At 40.0% G+C, this 20,943-nt stretch overlaps 1 protein-coding gene across 1 annotated transcript; it reads left to right on the plus strand.

Moving 5' to 3' along the window:
- Positions 1 to 348: 348 nt before the first annotated feature.
- Positions 349 to 19,079, plus strand: LOC135228296 (abnormal spindle-like microcephaly-associated protein). The gene is given in 6 exon segments (XM_064272997.1): positions 349 to 653; positions 655 to 846; positions 11,764 to 11,907; positions 12,075 to 13,487; positions 13,490 to 13,565; positions 18,955 to 19,079. Coding segments are annotated over 6 exon segments (2,055 nt in total). The 5' UTR covers positions 349 to 548.
- The last annotated feature ends 1,864 nt before the right edge of the window (positions 19,080 to 20,943 follow it).

Consider the following 20,943-nt stretch of genomic DNA (forward strand, 5'->3'; position numbering starts at 1 on the left):
AAATTAAATTTTACTTTCTAAGGCTGTGCCTGGCAACCCCAGTGATTACTGCATTAATTCCGGAAACTCTGTTACTCGCTTCGCTTCAACACAACCTGTTGACAAAAATTCTAAAAGCAAATTTTACTAAGCATCCGGTTTTAGGAAGTCGTCAGAATTGCTTCACCGTTTTTTGTTTTGTTTGTTTGTTTGTTTTTTTCCGCTTCAGCTGCAGAGAGCAACTGAGGCCAGGTGAAATCCTTTAAATTAGGCGCTGCCGCCTGATTGGCCAGTGGCTGCTTCTGCTCAGTGATTGGCTCTGTGGTCAGGTGGCGCTGCCCGGAGATGCTCATTGGTGGAGGTGGGAAGTTTAAAACTGAGGCAGAAAGCTGTAGTTGTTTGGCATCTCTTTTGAGTCTGCAAAGTGCGGAGTCTGTTTCCTTTCTCCTCGAGTGTTGGCAGCTGGAAACGAAAGGTGGCTGAGTCACCCTTCACGACCTCCACAGCCGGCCTTGAGGGGAAGCGGCCAGCAGCCTCGGGGGCGGTCCGGGGGGGACCTCCGGGCGGTTATGGCGGACCGGCTTGTGGGGCCAAGCTACTGGAAGCTGAGTCCGACTAAGCGGAGGACGCCGGCAGTGCTTCTGCGCGCCGGGGGCGAAGAGGAGGCGGCTTCCCCCCTCGGTCCTGTCTCTCAGCCACTTCTGCAAGCCGCCTTTCCTCAGCTTCGGAGAGGTTCGCCTGGGAGCCTCTCGGACCCTGTCTCTGGCCCTAGACAATCCCAACCAGGAGGTGGCTGAAGTGAAGATCAGCCGCTTCCCTGCAGCGGACCAGGGCTTTAGCATCGCTCAGCGTTCTTTTGTGTTGCAGGTAAGTCGTGGGAGGGGCGCCACCACCACCCGCACCCCACCCCCGGCAGCCGCCCACCTTCCCCGCGATCTTTCCTGCTACCCGCGTCCACAGGGGTGTGAACTGAAAAAGACCCTTAGAGAACGAAGTCGTTTCCCTTTCACCAACTGTGGGGTGGAATCCTCGGCCCCTGTAGAGAACGCCACGGTAGGGGGTAGTTTGGATGGTGACAGCACATTAATATGCACGCACGGAATATTTAAAGCGTTTATACAGACTTGGTGGCGGAGTGATTGAGCGCTCAGTAGCAAACCAGAACGTTCGCGGTTAGAACCCACCAGCCGCTCCTTGGGAGAAAGATGTGGCATTCGGCTTCAGGAAAGATTACAGCCTTGGAAACCCCATGGAGTAGTTAGTTCTACTCTATCCTATAGGGTCGCTGTGAGTCGGGATGACGGGACAGCAGTGAGTATTTTTTGGCTTGTCTGTTGTTGCTGTTGTTAAGCTGCCAAGCCAGCACCACTCATGCATAATTGAATAAATGGCCCGGTCCAGCGCCGTCCCATGATCTGTTGTGATCCATAGGGTTTTCATTGGCCAGTTTGCAGAAGTAGGTCACCAGCCCTTTCTTCCTAGTCCATCTTAGTCTGAAAGCTCCGTTGAAGCCCTGTCAGCATCACAGCAACATGCAAGGAAGCTTCCATCGGCAGATGGGTGGAGGATGTGCCTGAGGTGTATCCACTGTTATCCAGCTGCCCTGGCAGGTGAGAATTCTACCACTGAACCATTACTGTCCCCGTGCCCTATTAAATAAATCAAAAAAACAAAACATATTACCACTGAGACCTACCCATAGCGACCCAATAGGACAGGGTAGAACTGCCCCATAGGATTTCCAAGGAGCGGATTCGAACTGCCGGCATTTTGCTTAGCAGCCGAACTACTCAGCCACTGCACCACCAGGGCTGTGTATTAAATAGAGATGCATTTTAAGTAGACTTCAGGCATTGTGAAAAAGGCTCTTGCAGTTCTAAATTAATGGCGGATTTATTTTTTTCCTTAATTATTGTTTTTTTTAATTAACTTTTATTAAGCTTCAAGTGAACGTTTACAAATCCAATCAGTCTGTCACATATAAGTTTACATACATCTCACTCCCTACTCCCACTTGCTCTCCCCTTCTTGAGTCAGCCCTTTCAGTCTCTCCTTTCGTGACAATTTTGCTGGCTTCTCTCTCTCTCTATCCTCCCATCCCCCCTTCAGACAAGAGTTGCCAACACAATCTCCAGTGTCCACCTGATATAATTAGTTCACTCTTCATCAGCGTCTCTCTCCCACGCGCTGACCAGTCCCTTTCATGCCTGATGACTTGTCTTCGGGGATGGTTCCTGTCCTGTGCCAACAGAAGGTCTGGGGACCATGGCCGCCGGGATTGCTCTAGTCTCAGTCAGACCATTAAGTTTGGTCTTCTTATGAGAATTTGGGGTCTGTATCCCACTGATCTCCTGCTCCCTCAGGGGTCCTCTGTTGTGCTCCCTGTCAGGGCAGTCATCGATTGTGGCCAGGCACCAACCAGTTCTTCTGGTCTCAGGATGATGTAGGTCTCTGGTTCATGTGGCCCTTTCTGTCTCTTGGGCTCTTAGTTGTCGTGTGGCCTTGGTGTTCTTCATTTTCCTTTGCTCCAGGTGGGTTAAGACCAATTGCTGCATCTTAGATGGCCGCTTGTTAGCATTTAAGACCCCAGACGCCACATTTCTAAGTGGGATGCAGAATGATTTCATAATAGAATTATTTTGCCAATTGACTTAAAAGTCTACGCAAACCATGTTCGCCAGACCCCCGCCCTTGCTCCGCTGACCTTTGAAGCATTCATTTTATCCCGGAAACTTCTTTGCTTTTGGTCCAGTCCAATTGAGCTGACCTTCCATGTATTGAGTGTTGTCTTTTCCTTCACCTAAAGCCTTTCTTATCTACTGATTAATTAATTAAAAACCCTCTCCCACACTCCATCCCTCCCCCCCCCCCGTAACCACAAAAGTATGTGTTCTTCTCAAGTTTACTATTACTCAAGATCTTATAATAGTGGTCTTACACAATATTTGTCCTTTTGCCTCTGACTAATTTCGCTGAGCATAATGCCTTCCAGGTTCCTCCATGTTATTAAATGTTTCACAGATTCATCACTGTTCTTTATCGATGTGTAATATTCCATTGTGTGAATATACCACAATTTATTTACCCATTCATCCGTTGATGGACACCTTGGTTGCTTCCAGCTTTTTGCTATTGTAAACAGAGCTGCAATAAACATGGGTGTGCATGTATCTGTTTGTATGAAGGCTCTTGTATCTCTAGGGTATATTCCCAGGAGTGGGATTTCTGGGTTGTATGGTAGTTCTATTTCTGTTTAAGATAACGCCAGATAGATTTCCAAAGTGGTTGTACCATTTTACATTCCCACCAGCAGTGTATGAGAGTTCCAATCTCTCCGCAGCCTCTCCAACATTTATTATTTTGTGTTTTTTGGATTAATGCCAGCCTTGCTGGTGTGAGATGGAATCCCATCGTAGTTTTCATTTGCATTTCTCTAATGGCTAATGATCGTGAGCATTTTCTCACGTATCTGTTGGCTGCCTGAATATCGTCTTTAGTGAAATGTGTGTTCATATCCTTTGCCCACTTTTTGATTGGGTTGCTTGTCTTTTTGTGGTTGAGTTTTGACAGAATCATGTAGATTTTAGAGATCAGGCGCTGGTCGGAGATGTCATAGCTGAAAATTCTTTCCCAGTCTGTAGGTGGTCTTTTTACTCTTTTGGTGAAGTCTTTAGATGAGCATAGGTGTTTGATTTTTAGGAGCTCCCAGTTATCGGGTTTCTCTTCATCATTTTTGGTAATGTTTTGTATTCTGTTTATGCCTTGTATTAGGGCTCCTAGGGTTGTCCCAATTTTTTCTTCCATGATCTTTATCGTTTTAGTCTTTATGTTTAGGTCTTTGATCCACTTGGAGTTAGTTTTTGTGCATGGTGTAAGGTATGGGTCCTGTTTCATTTTTTTGCAAATGGATATCCAGTTATGCCAGCACCATTTGTTAAAAAGGCTTTCTTTTCCCCAATTAATTGACACTGGTCCTTTGTCAAATATCAGCTGCTCATACGTGGATGGATCTATGTCTGGGTTCTCAATTCTGTTCCATTGGTCTATGTGCCTGTTGTTGTACCAGTACCAGGCTCTTTTGACTACTGTGGCTGTATAATAGGTTCTGAAATCAGGTAAAGCGAGGCCTCCCACTTTCTTCTTCTTTTTCAGTAGTACTTTGCTTATCCGGGGCTTCTTTCCCTTCCATATGAAATTGGTGATTTGTTTCTCTATCCCCTTAAAATATGACATTGGAATTTGGATTGGAAGTGCGTTAAATGTATAGATGGCTTTGGGTAGAATAGACTTTTTTACTGTTAAGTCTTCCTATCCATGAGCAAGGTATGTCTTTCCACTTAAGTATATCCTTTTGAATTTCTTGTAGTAGAGCTTTGTAGTTTTCTTTGTATAGGTCTTTTACATCCTTGGTAAGATTTATTCCTAAGTATCTTATCTTCTTGGGGGCTACTGTGAATGGTATTGATTTGGTGATTTCCTCTTCGGTGTTCTTTTTGTTGATGTAGAGGAATCCAAGTGACTTTTGTATGTTTCTTTTATAACCTGAGACTCTGCCAAACTCTTCTATTAGTTTCAGTAGTTTTCTGGAGGATTCCTTAGGGTTTTCTGTGTATATAATCATGTCATCTGCAAATAGTGATAACTACTTCCTCCTTGCCAATCCGGATACCTTTTATTTCTTTGTCTAGCCTAATTGCCCTGGCTAGGACTTCCAGCACGATGTTGAATAAGAGTGGTGATAAAGGGCATCCTTGTCTGGTTCCCGTTCTCAAGGGAAATGCTTTCAGGTTCTCTCCATTTAGAGTGATATTGGCTGTTGGCTTTGCATAGATGCCCTTTATTATGTTGAGGAATTTTCCTTCAGTTCCTATTTTGGTAAGAGTTTTTATCATAAATGGGTGTTGGACTTTGCCAAATGCCTTTTCTGCATCAATTGATAAGATCATGCGGTTTTTGTCTTTTGTTTTATTTATGTGATGGATTACATTAATGGTTTTTCTGATATTAAACCAGCCTTGCATACCTGGTATAAATCCCACTTGATCATCGTGAATTATTTTTTTGATGTGTTGTTGGATTCTATTGGCTAGAATTTTGTTGAGGATTTTTGCATCTATGTTCATGAGGGATATAGGTCTATAATTTTCTTTTTTTGTAATGTCTTTACCTGGTTTTGGTATCAGGGAGATGGTGGCTTCATAGAATGAGTTGGGTAGTATTCCGTCATTTTCTATGCTTTGGAATACCTTCAGAAGTAGTGGTGTTAACTCTCCTCTGAAAGTTTGGTAGAACTCTGCAGTGAAGCCGTCCGGGCCAGGGCTTTTTTTTGTTGGGAGTTCTTTGATTACCGTTTCAATCTCTTTTTTTTGTTATGGGTCTATTTAGTTGTTCTACTTCTGAATGTGTTAGTTTAGGTAGGTAGTGTTTTTCCAGGAATTCATCCATTTCTTCTAGGTTTTCAAATTTGTTAGAGTACAATTTTTCATAATAATCTGAAATGATTCTTTTAATTTCATTTGGTTCTGTTGTGATGTGGTCCTTCTCGTTTCTTATTCGGGTTATTTTTTTCCTTTCCTGTATTTCTTTAGTCAGTCTAGCCAATGGTTTATCAATTTTGTTAATTTTTTCAAAGAACCAGCTTTTGGCTTTGTTAATTCTTTCAATTGTTTTTCTGTTCTCTAATTCTTTTAGTTCAGCTCTAATTTTTATTATTTGTTTTCTTCTGGTGCCTGATGGATTCTTTTGTTGCTCACTTTCTATTTGTTCAAGTTGTAGGGACAGTTCTCTGATTTTGGCTCTTTCTTCTTTTTGTATGTGTGCATTTATTGATATAAATTGGCCTCTGAGCACTGCTTTTGCTGTGTCCCAGAGGTTTTGATAGGAAGTATTTTCATTCTCGTTGCTTTCTAAGAATTTCCTTATTCCCTCCTTGATGTCTTCTATAACCCAGTCCTTTTTCAGGAGAGTATTGTTCAGTTTCCAAGTATTTGATTTCTTTTCCCTAGTTTTTCTGTTATTGATTTCTAGTTTTATTGCCTTGTGGTCTGAGAAGATGCTTTGTAATATTTCGATGTTTTAGACTCTGCAAAGGTTTGTTTTATGACCTAATATGTGGTCTATTCTAGAGAATGTTCCATGTGCGCTAGAAAAAAAAGTATATTTTGCAGCAGTTGGGTGGAGAGTTCTGTATAAGTCAATGAGGTCAAGTTAGTTGATGTAATTAGATCTTCCGTGTCTCTATTGACCTTCTTACTGGATGTCCTGTCCTTTTCCGAAAGTGGTGTGTTGCAGTCTCCTACTATAATTGTGGAGCTGTCTAGCTCACTTTTCAATTCTGTTAAAATTTGATTTATGTATCTTGCAGCCCTGTCATTGGGTGCATAAATATTTAATATGGTTATGTCTTCCTCATCAATTGTCCCTTTTATCATTATATAGTGTCCTTCTTTATCCTTTGTGGTGGATTTAAGTCTAAAGTCTATTTTGTCAGAAATTAATATTGCTACTCCTCTTCTTTTTTGCTTATTGTTTGCTTGATATATTTTTTTCCATCCTTTGAGTTTTAGTTTGTTTGTCTAAGTCTAAGGTGTGTCTCTTGTAGGCAGCATATAGATGGATCGTGTCTCTTTATCCAGTCTGTGACTCTCTGTCTCTTTATTGGTGCATTTAGTGCATTTACATTCAGCGTAATTATAGATAAATAAGTTTTTAGTGCTGTCATTTTGATGCCTTTTTATGTGCGTTGTTGACAATTTCATTTTTCCACATACTTTTTTGTGCTGAGGCGTTTTTTCTTAGTAAATTGTGAGATCCTCATTTTCATAGTGTTTGACTTTATGTTAGTTGAGTCGTTAAGTTTTTCTTGGCTATTATCTTGAGTTTTAGAGTTGTTATACCTTTTTGTGGTTACCTTATTATCTACCCCTATTTTTCTAAGTAAAAACCTAACTTGTATTGTTCTATATCGCCTTGTATCACTCTCCATGTGGCAGTTCAATGCCTCCTGTATTTAGTCCCTCTTTTTGATTATTTTTATCTTTTACCTATTGACTTCCATGATTCCCTGTTATGTGTATTTTTTTTTAGTTAATCTTAATTTGTTTGTTTTTGTGATTTCCCTATTTGAGTTGATATCAGGACGTTCTGTTTTGTGACCTGGTGTTGTGCTGATATCTGATATTATTGGTACTCTGACAAATCAATATCCTTTAGTATTTCTTGTAGCTTTGGTTTGGTTTTTGCAAATTCTCTACACTTGTGTTTATCTGTAAATATCTTAATTTCGCCTTCATATTTCAGAGAGAGTTTTGCTGGAGATATGATCCTTGGCTGGCAGTTTTTCTCCTTCAGTATTCTGTATATGTTGTCCCATTCACTTCTTGCCTGCATGGTTTCTGCTGAGTAGTCAGAACATATTCTTATTGATTCTCCCTTGAAGGAAACCTTTCTTTTCTCCCTGGCTGCTTTTAAAATTTTCTGTTTATCTTTGGTTTTGGTGAGTTTGATGATAATATGTCTTGGTGTTTTTCTTTTTGGATCAATCTTCAATGGGGTTCGATGAGCATCTTGGATAGATATCCTTTCTTCTTTCATGATGTCAGGGAAGTTTTGTGTCAGGAGTTCTTCAACTATTTTCTCTGTGTTTTCTGTCCCCCCTCCCTGTTCTGGGACTCCAATCACCCGCAGGTTATCCTTCTTGATAGAGTCCCACATGATTCTTAGGGTTTCTTCATTTTTTTTAATTCTTTTATCTGATTTTTTTTCAGCTATGTTGGTGTTGATTCCCTGGTCCTCCAGATGTCCCAGTCTGCATTCTAATTGCTCGAGTCTGCTCCTCTGACTTCCGATTGCGTTGTCTAATTCTGTAATTTTATTGTTAATCTTTTGGATTTCTACATGCTGTCTCTCTATGGATTCTTGCAACTTATTAATTTTTCCACTATGTTCTTGAATAATCTTTTTGAGTTCTTCAACAGTTTTATCAGTGTGTTCCTTGGCTTTTTCTGCAGTTTACCTTATTTCATTTGTGATGTCTTGAAGCATTCTGTAAATTAGTTTTTTATATTCTGTATCTGATAATTCCAGGATTGTATCTTCATTTGGGAAAGATTTTGATTCTTTTGTTTGGGGGCTTGGAGAAGCTATCATGGTCTGCTTCTTTAAGTGGTTTGATATGGATTGCTGTCTCTGAGCCATCACTGGGAAACTAGTTTTTCCAGAAAATCCGCTAAAAAAAAACTGCAGTCAGATCCCTATCAGAGTTCTCCCTCTGGCTCAGGCTATTCAGATGTTAATGAAGCCGCCTGGGGAGGGTGGGGGAGGGAACAGAGAGATAGGAGAGTAGCACCTCAGAATATAGCCAGAGTTGCTTGTCTTGCTTGGAATGACTATTATATCTGAGATTCCCGCGGGCGCATCGCCTATGTGTGCTGGCTGTGTGGAGATTGCTCCCGGGGGGTCTGGCCTGCTGGAGTCAAGTTCAGATCCTCTGCTTCGAGCCGCAAGCCCAGCGTCAAGGCTCCCCTACTGGGACGGTGCACTCTCGACTCCAAAATCAGTCACTGCCTCCCGGGGACTTCTCGTCCCTCCAGCCGCGTTGCCTTGCCGCCCCCGCGAACCAGTTGGGCCACCTCCCGGGGTTAGTTCAGGTGGGTGGAGCAGCTCCCCGTGCTTCTGCTGTGACCGAGTGTCCCGACTGGGACACTGTTCTCCCCGCTCCAATACCAGTCGCTGCCTCCCAGGGACTTCTCCTACCGGCTGAGTCCCATGCCGCCCCACGACCCAACTGGGCCCCCTCCCGGGGTTAGTTCAGGGGGGTGGAGCAGCTCTCTGTGCTTGTGCCGTACCTGACTGGTACGTTGGCTCCAGGCTCTGAAAAGAATCGCTGCTTCCCCGAATTAGTTCATTCTCCGTCTCTGAATCTGTGTTTGTTGTTCAGGGTTCGTAGATTGTTATGTATGTGATCGATTCACTTGTTTTTCCGTGTCTTTGTTGTAAGAGGGATCCGAGGTAGCATCTGCCTAGTCCGCCATCTTGGCTCCGCCTCTAATGGCGGTTTTATTATCGGTACTCTTATTTTTTTTCTTAAAAGATTACCTGGAGTACATTGGTGAGAGCATCTTTTTTGAGTGCTTTCTATCAGCCACCTTAAGATGCATTTTAGTTTCCATAGGTATCCTTAGAGTCTGGCTAACTGCTTTTTCTAGTGCAATACTGAACTTTGGTTTGGCTAAATGTCTAAGAACAAAAAAACCTCTCTAGGATTGTTTTCAACGGGTGTGTGGGGTGTGTAGGTACGCATTAGTCTTTTAATCCTTTTTCCCCTTTGCTGTCAGTGCGGTTTTGATGGGCAATCAAATTTCATTTTATAAATGTTTCAGGAACCTCCCCCTTAGCTTTTACTGCATTGCATTGGTCAGCATAATGTTCCCATTGCTGTCACCAAAAACCAGAGAATTTATGTTCTTATTTTGCTGTGGCCTTTCATTGAGTAAAGCCAAAAAACCCCAAAACCCAAACCCTTTGAAATTGAGTGGTTTCTGACTCACAGTGACTTAACAGGACAAAGTAGAACTGCCCCATAGAGTTTCCAAGGAACTGCTGGTGGATTTGAACTGCTGACTTTGGCTACCAGCATAGCTCGCTGTAGCTCTTAGCCACTGCGCCACCAGGGCTCCTTTCATTGAGTCCGACCCTACCTAACCCATCACAATGGAGTCGACTCTGACTCATAGTGACCCTTAGGACAGAGTAGAACTGCCCCATAGGGTTTCCAAGGAGTCCCTGGTGGATTCCAACTGCTGACCTTTTTGGTTAGCAGCGGTAGTCCTTAACCACTATGCCACCAGGGTTTATCTTCATTGAGTAGAACCTTAAAAGCATGAAAAGAAATCACTAGCTGAGGAGGTCTGAACTACTTGGCTAATAGCCATTTCACAAGGCAGCAAGAAGAGGCTCTGATATGAGGTCCAGTGACTTGTGAATTATTGAGTTCATCTGAACTTCAGGACTTTACTAAACCCTGTTCTGCTTTATGAATGATTCCCTCCTATCCTTTCTGTGGAAAGATGTTTCTACTACATAATACTTTTACTGATATCTTTTGTCATAATGTGGAACTCAAGTATTTTATCTTATTTTTGGAATTTACTGTTTATAAAGTTCACTGTTCTTATTTTTTTAACCCAGCTGTTTTATCATGTTACATGGTTTTACCTTTAAAAGGAAAACTCAAGCTTTTTTTTGCCCCTGAAAAATAGCAGGCACAGAGTTTGTCATGTCGGTGTTTTGCACTTGGAAGAAAAGGTGATTCTATCCACTTGCCAAACTATGGAGTCAGACTGCCTGGGTTCTAATCAGGCTCCTAACCAGTTCTTTTTGGTTCGAACCTCTGCTCAGAATTTATACTTCTTACAAGTTACCAAGGATGCTAAGGCTGCTGGTCAGGGACCAGTTCGAGAACCACTAGTAGAGCAGCTGTTCTTAAAATTTATTATATACAAGAATCACCTGGGGATCTTATTAAACTGTAGGTTCTGATTCAGTGTATCTGTGGGGGAAATGCAAATTCTCAGCAGGGGTTTGAACCAGATGGAACTGGTTTGAAGCCCTGGACTTCTAATTACCAGCTGTCTGACTTTGGACAAGATATTTAAAGCTTTCTGGACTCATCTGTAAAATATGCATCATCCTAGCACCTGCATCCTAGTGATGTGAGGATTAAATGAGTTTGTAAAATACTCATTAATCCTGGTAACTCCTTCCTTCCTTACAGTGCTGGGGTGGGGAGTAGACAGGAAAGGCTCCTGCTGAATTTTGTTAAAAAGCACTTTGCTGTCTTGGAATGCCAGCTCATATCTACAGCAAAAATTGTTAAGCAAATCTGTGCTTTTATTTTCACTGTGATTAGCAAACTTTTGCAGGAAGGAGACATTGAGTGGAGAGTTTAACCAAAGCCAGGGTGTTCCACAGGAAAATACTTGTTAGGCCTAGTTCCTGCGGTGAAAAGACTGTGAATCTCAAATATCTTTTGTGAACAGAAGTATATACCCGGGGGGTGGGTGCGGGGGGTGCGGAAAACAGGCACACAGGAGCTTTACACTGTCATACAGGGTCACTGTGAGTCTGAATTGACTTGATGGCAATGAGTTTGGTTTTGGGTTTGATGTCGCTATTGGCTGACAGCATTTCCCATAAAGCAGGAGAAACAGTTGCTAGAACATGTAGTCCAGTGCAATATGGACTGCCTCTATCTGGGCAGGCATGCACGTATGCCTGGAACATAATAAGTGATTAATAAATATTAGTAACGATGATGTGGACTTCAGAGGAGTTTGTAGGAGGAAGGAATTTAGTTCATAGTGCGGGGTCATTATATTTGAAGTAGAAGTAGTGTAGGTATCTAAAGAAGTAGCAACATATGATTAAGTTAAAAACCCCAGTCCCAGTGCTATCGAGTCTATTCCGACTCATAGCGACCATATAAACACACAACTACAATAAAATCTTTTGGAGATTATCTGTTCCCTTGCTTCCCTGAACGATTAAGATTTTATTATTTTATTTTGCTGTGAACCTTACTATTCATAGTGGCTTTCTTCCTTATAATGAAATGATGGCATAAGGTAAGAAAACTACATTTATATTTGACTTAAGTGCTACTAGGGTATAAATTGTTGGTGACTAACAAATATTAATCCCCTACTGTAAGTTTTATATAATATGGTTTAGTTATTTTATACTACTATTGTCATAGTCATTTAAAAAAATTTTCTTGGATCATAGCCTAAAGAAAAAACTGTAATTTCTGTTAACTGGACACCATTGAAAGAAGGCCGAGTAAGAGAGATTGTGACATTTGTCGTAAATAATACTCTGAAACACCAAGCCATATTGCTAGGAAATGCAGAAAAGTGGAAAAAGAAAAAGGTAATAACTTTTAATCATTCTGTGATTTCCTCTAAGAAAATGTTTAATACTCTGTCAAAATTATTTTGATAGCAAGCTTAAAATGAGTGACATACATTATATTAGTTATTTAAAGATAATATTCAATAGTTATCCACTTATTTGTTATATTTTGCTTAATTTTGCAGAGAAGTCTGTGGGATACCATTAATAAGACTGTTTCAAACTCTTCTAGTCATAAAAAAAGGATTTCAAATAGTCAAGATGTTGATAAAGCATTTGATGTTTCCCAAAGAGTTGACACTGTTAAGAGCCCACTACAAGCCTGTGAAAATCTGACTGTGACTGAAGTCTGTTCCCCAACAGAAAAAAATTCTTTAACCCTTGAAGAAAACAGAATACCTATATCACCTATTAGCCCCTGTTTCAGAGAGTGCTGTGGTGAGACTTGCTTGTCAACTTCTGTACGTAGATCTACTACCTACTCATCTCTTCTTGCTTCTGAAAATTTGCAATTGTTGAGAGTAGAAGGTTCCACCATTTTGAAAGATTTTGATGAGCAAGTCTTAACAGAAACATCCTTTCACTGCATGAATAATATCGATGACCAAACTAAAGAGAATAACAGATGTATTCTTACCCCAAGCTGTTCTTCAGCTTTGAATATTACACAAAGTAAAGGGAATTTTCTAAGTACAGACTCCTTTGTACATAATAGCCATGTAGCTAACAATGAAGTAGAATTAGTCACAGGTCTTTCATCAGGTAAATTTATGAAAGATAATTCAAAGCCTACGCATTTGGAATCCAAAATTGTACATGAAATTTATCAAACTATTTTAAGTCCAGATTCCTTTGTAAATGATAATTATGGACTAAATCAGGATCTAGAATCAGAGACAATTAAACCTATTCTATCACCAAACCAGTTTGTAAAAGACAACATGGCGTTTATGTGTACATCTCAGCAAACATATAATTTATCACCATCATCAAATGAAAATTCTCAAGGCCCACAGCCTCCTCAAGACTGGAGAAAAAATAAAGCTTTACCACGTACCCATGGATGTCAGGATTCAAAATCTCCCAAGGCTATTTTTGAACAACCCAAAACTATAGAAATGAAGCCAAATGACTACAGTTTTACAAAACAAAATCATCCTAAATTTTCTGCATTTCAGGATATTTCTAGTTACAGCCAGAATAAACAATCTAAGAGACGCCCAATACTTTCCACCACTGTTACTAAAAGGAAGTCCAGCTGTGCCAGAGTAAAACAAACCGAAACTAATAAATCAATGGCAAAAAGATGTCTCAACACTGCAGTAGGTGAACTTGGAAAAGTACTAGTAGATAACCAAAAAGAGAAAAAATCTTTTCATTCGTACCTTCCAATTATAGATCCAATTGTAAGTAAATTTAACAGTCATAAAAATGAAATAACTCCATGTTCCTCCAAGACAGCTTTAGCTGCTCATAAAAGAAAGAGTGCTGGAAACATGGAAAATGCAAATGTGAGGGGTAGAGTTGTGGAAGCTACAGAGGTACAAGAAATCAAAAGAATCCATTATTCTCCTGTGGAATCTAAATCATCAGCTGTTAAAAAAAAAAAAAGAAGTTCACCGCACCCATCTCAAAACATACAAGTAACAGAGAGAAATTAAATCTGAAGAAAGCAGGTGAGTTTTTTTTTTTTTTTTTATAAAACCTGTAATGAAAACACACCTATAAAGGGCATATATTCTGTTTCTTTCAGTTTTGTAAATCTGTTACTGGTAAACTTGTGTTAACTTGTACCAATTTGCTAGTGGAAGGCAAATGTAGTGTTAGGGGTGAACTCTGAACTTTTTGTCATCCTGTCCTTATGTGCAATGTTAATATTTTTATTCATCATGAATTTTCTACAGTTAAATATTTTAATGAAAAAAAAATTTTTATCTTGCTTACTGAGTTTCTTGATGCTCCCTTGTTAAGACCAAGGGAACCACCTCAGTTGCCTCCCCTTGGTCCAGGCCCTAAGTGGAAAGCTCAATAAAGTGCCTAGCCCCAGAATACTACCCAAAGAAAGGAAGAGGAGGCTTCTGTGTAATGTGTGCTCCTGATGACATTATTCTCTCTCAACCTCCTTAGATCTCTTAATTAGGAATGAAGATAGGGCCTCAGTGCTCCTCATTCCTTTGAGAAAAACCTCACTATTCCTTCCCAGTACTCACAGCTTTACCGCCAACTGTCTGCCTCAAAAACAAGACTAACCACACTGTGCCCCTTTAATTTACCTCATATAGCAATCAAATCCAGGCAGGAAAACAAACCTTACTCCTCATAATGTAGTTACTTTAACATCATTTAAAAGAATCCTAGGACTTCTAGGAGGTAATACATAGCTATCTTTTTGTCTCCTTTCTCTTTGAGCATCCCCTAATTTGAATCATTTCTTACCCTCCTCCCACCTTCTAAATCCTCCTGTGCCCTCTTAGTTGGCTGTCTTTCATTATCACATTTCCTTTTTAAACAGTCCTTCACTTTGTTACCCTGCTGAACGTTGTTATGTGCTTCTCCATTGAGAACACTGTTTTCATTGAACCCTCTCAAGCTGTGTTTTCTTGCCTATTGTTAGGACCCTGTGCCTCTTGGTGGGATAGTAGACCTCCTTGCTTCTCATTTCCTCTTCCAGACTGGTTTCTCCTTTCTTCCTTAAAAATAAACAAAAAGCAACAACAAAAGAGCTTGAAGCTCAGTTTTCAGCCTCTCCTACTCATACTCCTTGTTACAGTGAAAGATTACACTCAAGATTTTTGCATCTGGCTCATGATATTTTCATCAAAACTATTACTGTTATTACTCTTTATGATTTCAAAATTCTGGTGCCCAGTATTCTGGCTTTATACTTCCATCCAGGCCATGTTCTCCTAAAAGCATCTCAATTTCCAGTCGTACTATGATTCCAGCATTTCCTCTAGAAACCCAGCTCCAACATATTTTCCACTCTTCCATAACCTGTAGTCCATTAGCACCACTTCCTCTTCCCTGGTCCTCGCCTCCCTCATGTTCTCTCTTCGTTACTCAGCTTGAATTCCGTAATTCATCATAATCACTCCATTCACCCCTCTTTCCCTCTATTGTACTTGCCCAGAAAATTCCAAACCCAATTCAACTCTGCATCCTCTGTATCTGAACCTTGCTGTTTAGTCTTTAAATTCATGACCATTACCCTCAAGTAAGGCCTTCACTCTTTTTAGCTATACTTCTCTGGTTTGTTGACTTTATCCCTGCTATAAACTAACTCATTCCTCTTCTCCTGAAGCTTCAAACAGCTTTTCTCCTTACTCATGATTGATTATAGCTAACACTTATTGAATCCTTTATCAGATCCAGTTCTGAGTGCTTTATTATTACCTTATTTGTTGTTGTTGTTAGGTGCTGTCGAGTCGGTTCCAACTCATAGCGACCCTATGCACAACAGAATGAAACACTGCCCAGTCCTGAGCCATCCCTACATCCGTCGTTATGCTCAAGCTCATTATTGCAGCCGCTGTTTCAATCCGCCTTGTTGAGGTTCTTCCTCTTTTCTGCTGACCCTGTACTCTGCCAAGCATGGTGTCCTTCTCCAGGGACTGATCCCTCCTGACAACATGTCCAAAGTATGTAAGACGTAGTCTCGCCATCCTTGCTTCTAAGGAGCATTCTGGTTGCACTTCTTCTGAGACAGATTTGTTCATTCTTTCGGCAGTCCATGGTATATTCAATATTCTTCTTCAACACCACCATTCAATTGAGATTACCTCACTTAATACAGCAATATTACAAACTAGCAAATGAGAAAACTGATGCATTGAGAACTTGCCCAAGGTCACACAGGTAGTAAGCGATAAAGCTAGATAAAGTTGGATCTGTAACCCAGACAGTTTGACCCCAGAGCCAGTGCTCTGACCTTCGTCTGACCTGATGAACTGCTTCCTTTTTCATCAGGGAAGTATGAAGAGAATTTTCACACACTGCCACAACCCTCTACCACCCTACCTGTATATTCACCAAGTACTTTTCTTTCCTGCTATGATACCATAAAATGTCTATGTCCCTAAATGAAGCCAGTCTATCTGCTTGTGCACCAGGTTGCATGCCCTTCTGCCCAAGGATGTTGCTTTAGTCATTGTCTTCTCTTTCTCATGTCTTCTATTTTTTACTCCTTATTGGGCCATTTCTGCTTAACATAAATATGCTGTTATTCTATGTTAAAAACAAACACTTCTGTTGATAAGCATTTATAGCTTCAGCCTCTGCTCCATTCTTCTGCTTCCTTTTAAGCAAAACTTGAAAGTATCTATGTAGTCACTTTGTGATAATTCACTGAGTTACACATTTATATGTATACTTTTCTGCATATAGATTATCCTTTAAAATGTTTTTAAAAAAATCATTTTGAAAGTTGTTTATATTAGCTGTTTCTATTTCTTCTCTTATTTGTTGAGCCCACTTCAGTTTCTAAGTACTCTAGTGGAATTTCGTTGTTATCTCTACATGAAAGACTCCCAACTTTATATCTTCAGGATGGACCTCTAATCTCTAGACTCTTATGTCTACCTGCCTGGGCAACATTTGCACGTGGCTGTCTAATGACCATCTGTGTTTACTTTGTCCAAAACTAAGCCCCAGATATCCCCACCCCCACTACACACGTACCTGGTCCTGCTGCTCTGACTTCCCATCTCAGTACATGATACCTCTGTTTCTCGTTACTCAGGCCAAACACCTTGGAATTGTCCTTACTTGTATTTCTGTCCCACTTTTTCTGTATAAATTCAAACACATGTTCTGTCTGGCTCGAAACCCAGTCCGTCAACAAATCCTATCTTCCTTCAAAAGATACTCAGAATCTGATCCTGAGCCAGTCTGTGTTATTTAGGGCCTGCTAACAGATCTTGCGTTCACCTTTTGATTGCCTTGTCTGTGGTCTGCTTTCTAGATAGCAAGTAACCTGTTGCCATTGAGTTGATTCCGACTCATAGTGACCCTATAGAACAGAGTAGAACTGCCCTGTAGGGTTTCCAAGGAGCAGCTGGTAGATTCGAACTGCTAACCTTTTCGTTAGCGACCTGAGCTCTTAACCACTGCACCACCAGGTTTCCATATAGCAGGTAGGGTGATACTTTTATAACATTAGTGGAATCCTATCATTCTTTAGGGTTCCAAATCCTCTAATAGTTTCCTATTTCACTAAAAGCCAGAGCTCTTAACAGTGGTTTGTGGAGCACACGATCTCTATCACAATCACTCAGTTCTACCATTGTATCGTGAAAGGAGCCACAGGAGATACATAAACAAATGAGTGTGACTGTTTTGAATAGAATTTTATTTATGGACACTGAAATTTGAATTTCATATGATTTTTGATGTCATGAAATATTCTGGTTTTTGTTTTTTTCAACTATTTATAAATGTAAAAAAGTAATCTTAGCTTGTGCACCATACAAAAATCGGCAAAACTCTGGGATCTGCTTAAGACCCATATTTTGCCAACTCCTGCTCTGAAAAATACTTTGGACAGTTATTAGCCCTTTGCTTATATTTAGTAGCAGCATAAGCTGGTATGAAATCTGCTTTTGAGAAACCGAACTGCTGTTCTGATGGGTTATTTGCCACTGTATCTTATCGCGTTTTCCTGTATAGGTACTACTTACCGTCTACCTCAGTCACCTGGGCTAGATACCTGGGAATCATCCTGGAGATGTCATCCTCTATCATTTACCTAGTCAATTGGTTATTAAGGCTTGTTGATTGAGTCTACTGTTAAAATAACTCTCCTCTTTATTCTGCCTCCACTGCTTTTGTTATAATTTAAGCCCTCATCATATCTAACTTGGAGCCCTGGTGGTGCAGTGGTTAAGAGCTACGGCTGCTAACCAAAAGGTTGGCAGTTCAAATCTACCGGCTGCTCCTTGGAAATCCTATGGGGCAGTTCTACTCTCTTCTACTATGAGTCGGAATCGACTTGACGGCAATGGGTTTGGTTTCGGGTTATATCTAACTTGGGCCACTGTATGCAGTAGCTTCCTTGTGGTTTTCTGCCTTTACTTTTAACTCTTTTCATGGCATTGTCCATAGTAATTTCTAATATAACTGAATGTGTTACTTCTGGGATTAAAATCCTTCACCGGCATATGAGATGCTTCAAACTCAACAACACTGCAGACTCTGGTACTGCTCAGGTTTGAATCCCAGCTCTACAGCTTAAGAGGTTGTTTGACCTTGAGCAAGTGGCTTAATTGCTATAAACCCCAGTATCCTAATCATATAAAATGTGGGTAATAACAGTACACTTTTCACAGGTTTGACGGCACTGGGTTGTTTTTTGTTTGTTTGTTTTTTCCATAGGTTTGTTGTGATGATTGCACGAGGCAGTCTATATAAAAAGCCTTCAGTAGTGCCTGGCACAAAATGTTCAAATATTAATTGCCACCATTATTTTCAATATTATTCAACTCTTTGTTACCTCTTTCAGTCTCTTGTATTGCTTTTCTCACATGTGTTCCGTCTCCAGCCATAGTGGCGTTTATCTCCGCAGACCATAGTTTTTCATGCCTAAGTTCCATGTTTCTTCAGGAGTCAGCAGAAGTGTATTCCCCTCTAGAAAGACTGCCCTTTCTTTTTAGTAGGAGTTGGTGCTCCATTCTCTGTGTTCTTATAGCTCCTTATACAACATCTCTCTTTCGTAGTACATTGTAAGTCTTTTTAGACTGCATCCGCATTAAACTGAGACCATGCTAAAGACTGAGGCCATATCTTTCAGTTCTGCGTCATCAGCACCTAGCATGAAATACATGCACACAGTAAATTGATTGAATGTGGACAGTAGCTTCTACAGACACCAAATAAGTTGTAGTTTCTGCACTCTAGTTTCCAGATATCAATTTCATGGTATAGTGCCTGGCACATAGTAGGTACTCAGGATTTGCTAAATGAACATGACTGTGGAGGACTCAAACTTTAACTTTAAAACAACCCATCGGTTACTTCTTTGGGAAATTTATTGTTTTATTGCTATTAATTCTGCTTCGTAATGTATTTTAGAGTCATTAGTACACAGAACTTCTAGTTCCAGAACAAGCAAGAGGACTAAATCTGTTGTTCCTGTGGCACAGTCCAGTTTGACCTTCATAAAACCATTAAAAACAGGCAAGTGTGTGTTTATTTAAACTCTGAAACACTGATGTGAAATGAAGCAATAATTGTATTTTGAACGGAAATGAATTGGTACTTTTTTTTAATTTAAATAAAAGCCTTAAAGAATTTTAAAAATGTATATTCTAATTACACTTGGGATAGTCCATCAGTCTTTCATGAAATCAACTCATGATGACTTAGGATTTTAAATAACTGAGAAGTACTGCCTTCCTGTATTTGCTTTTGCTTTTATTGTGTTTCATACCCCACATTCTTTTAATGCTTTCCAGCAAGTGGTAGAACGCATATATTTTTGTGTTTTAAAGATAAATGGTTTTGCTAGTAAAAATGGCCCTTTGCTATATATTTCATAATAATTCAAAGGAAATTTTCTTATGCAATAACCTAATTGTATTCTTACATATTATGCCATTTGCTGCGAAAAATATGTTTTATGGTGAACACTGGAAGGAAAAGCAGGAACAGGGCTTCACTTGGTGGCTAAATTTTAACTCCTGATGACTTCACCATAAAAACAAGTATTTCTGAAGGTAAGTATATGTATCTTAAATAATACCCTTGTTTAAACAGAATTTTAACATGAATTTGTTACACATTTTAGTATGGTTAATGGTATGTTTGACTGATTGGCATGAATGCTGAAGATTGTATAGGTAAGAATTTTCAGTGAATTTCGTACTAAAGCATTGAAATTTACTTTTTCTTTTTGCTTTAATTCTCTCATCAGCCAATGCAATTTCCATCCTTACAGTTGAACAGGCTTTATTTTACCACAGACTCAATCAGAGTTAACACTGAGACATGGCTGTGAAGAAATTCAGTTCAGTCTTAGCCACGTTAATAAAGTATAATGTCCTAATGAATAAACTTAACATCCCTGCATGGCCTGACCACTTTTGGGGTAGTCTCCACTTTCAAGTACAATAGTTTAAGGGATATGAAGGCAAACTACTGCACTGTAAGGGACCTGAACAGCAGTTGCTGCGAGGGGAGGTGTTTAAAACATTCCAGTGTTTATTCTGGAAAAGAGAAGACTTGGGTGTGGGACAAGGGTGAAAGATGGTGCCCTTAAAACATTTGGAGGGTTTTCTCCTGAAAGAAAAGAAAATTTACTTTTGTATAGGTCTCACATAGAAGTTATAGGGATCAATTTCAACTCCAGATAAAGAGAAACCCTTGTAAACATTCAAATTGTCCAACCAACACATAGAATGTCTTTTTAAAATGGTGAGATTCCCATTGTTGTAGTGCTCAAGCAAAGACTGGTTTGTATTCATCAGAGAACTCAGGTACAGAATTTCTACACTGAAAGGGCATCTGATTAGATGACCTCTAAGATCATGTTTCTTTTTTTCTAAAATGAAACGAAGCCCAATTTTTAGTTCTCTTCTTAAGAAAAAAAGTGTTTTATAAAAATTCAAATTACCTCTCAAAATGTAATTGATTTTTTAAAATCATATTTTTTAGAGGCTTTTTTTTATTAATTATAAGAAGGGCAGGAGCACAGAACCTACTTCGAAAGTTATTTCATTAATGTGGGTTAGGACTGCCAAAAGAACAAACAAATCTGTCTTGGAAGAAGTACAACCAGAACGCTCCTTAGAAACAAGGGTGATGAGACTACGTCTTACATACTTTGCACATGTTGTCAGGAGAGATGAGTCCCTGGAGAAGGACATCATGCTTGGCAAAGCACAGCATCAGTGGAAAAGAAGAAGACCCTCAATGAGATGGATTGACACAGTGGCTGCAACAGTGGGCTCGAGCATAACAAAGATTGTAACAATGGTGCAGGACCAGGCAGTGTTTCGTTCTGTCGTGTATAGGGTCGCTATGAGTCAGAATCAACTCAATGGCACCTAACAACAACAGATA

The sequence above is a fragment of the Loxodonta africana genome, chromosome 20, assembly GCF_030014295.1.
Source record: "Loxodonta africana isolate mLoxAfr1 chromosome 20, mLoxAfr1.hap2, whole genome shotgun sequence".
NCBI classification, from domain to species: Eukaryota; Metazoa; Chordata; class Mammalia; order Proboscidea; family Elephantidae; genus Loxodonta; species Loxodonta africana.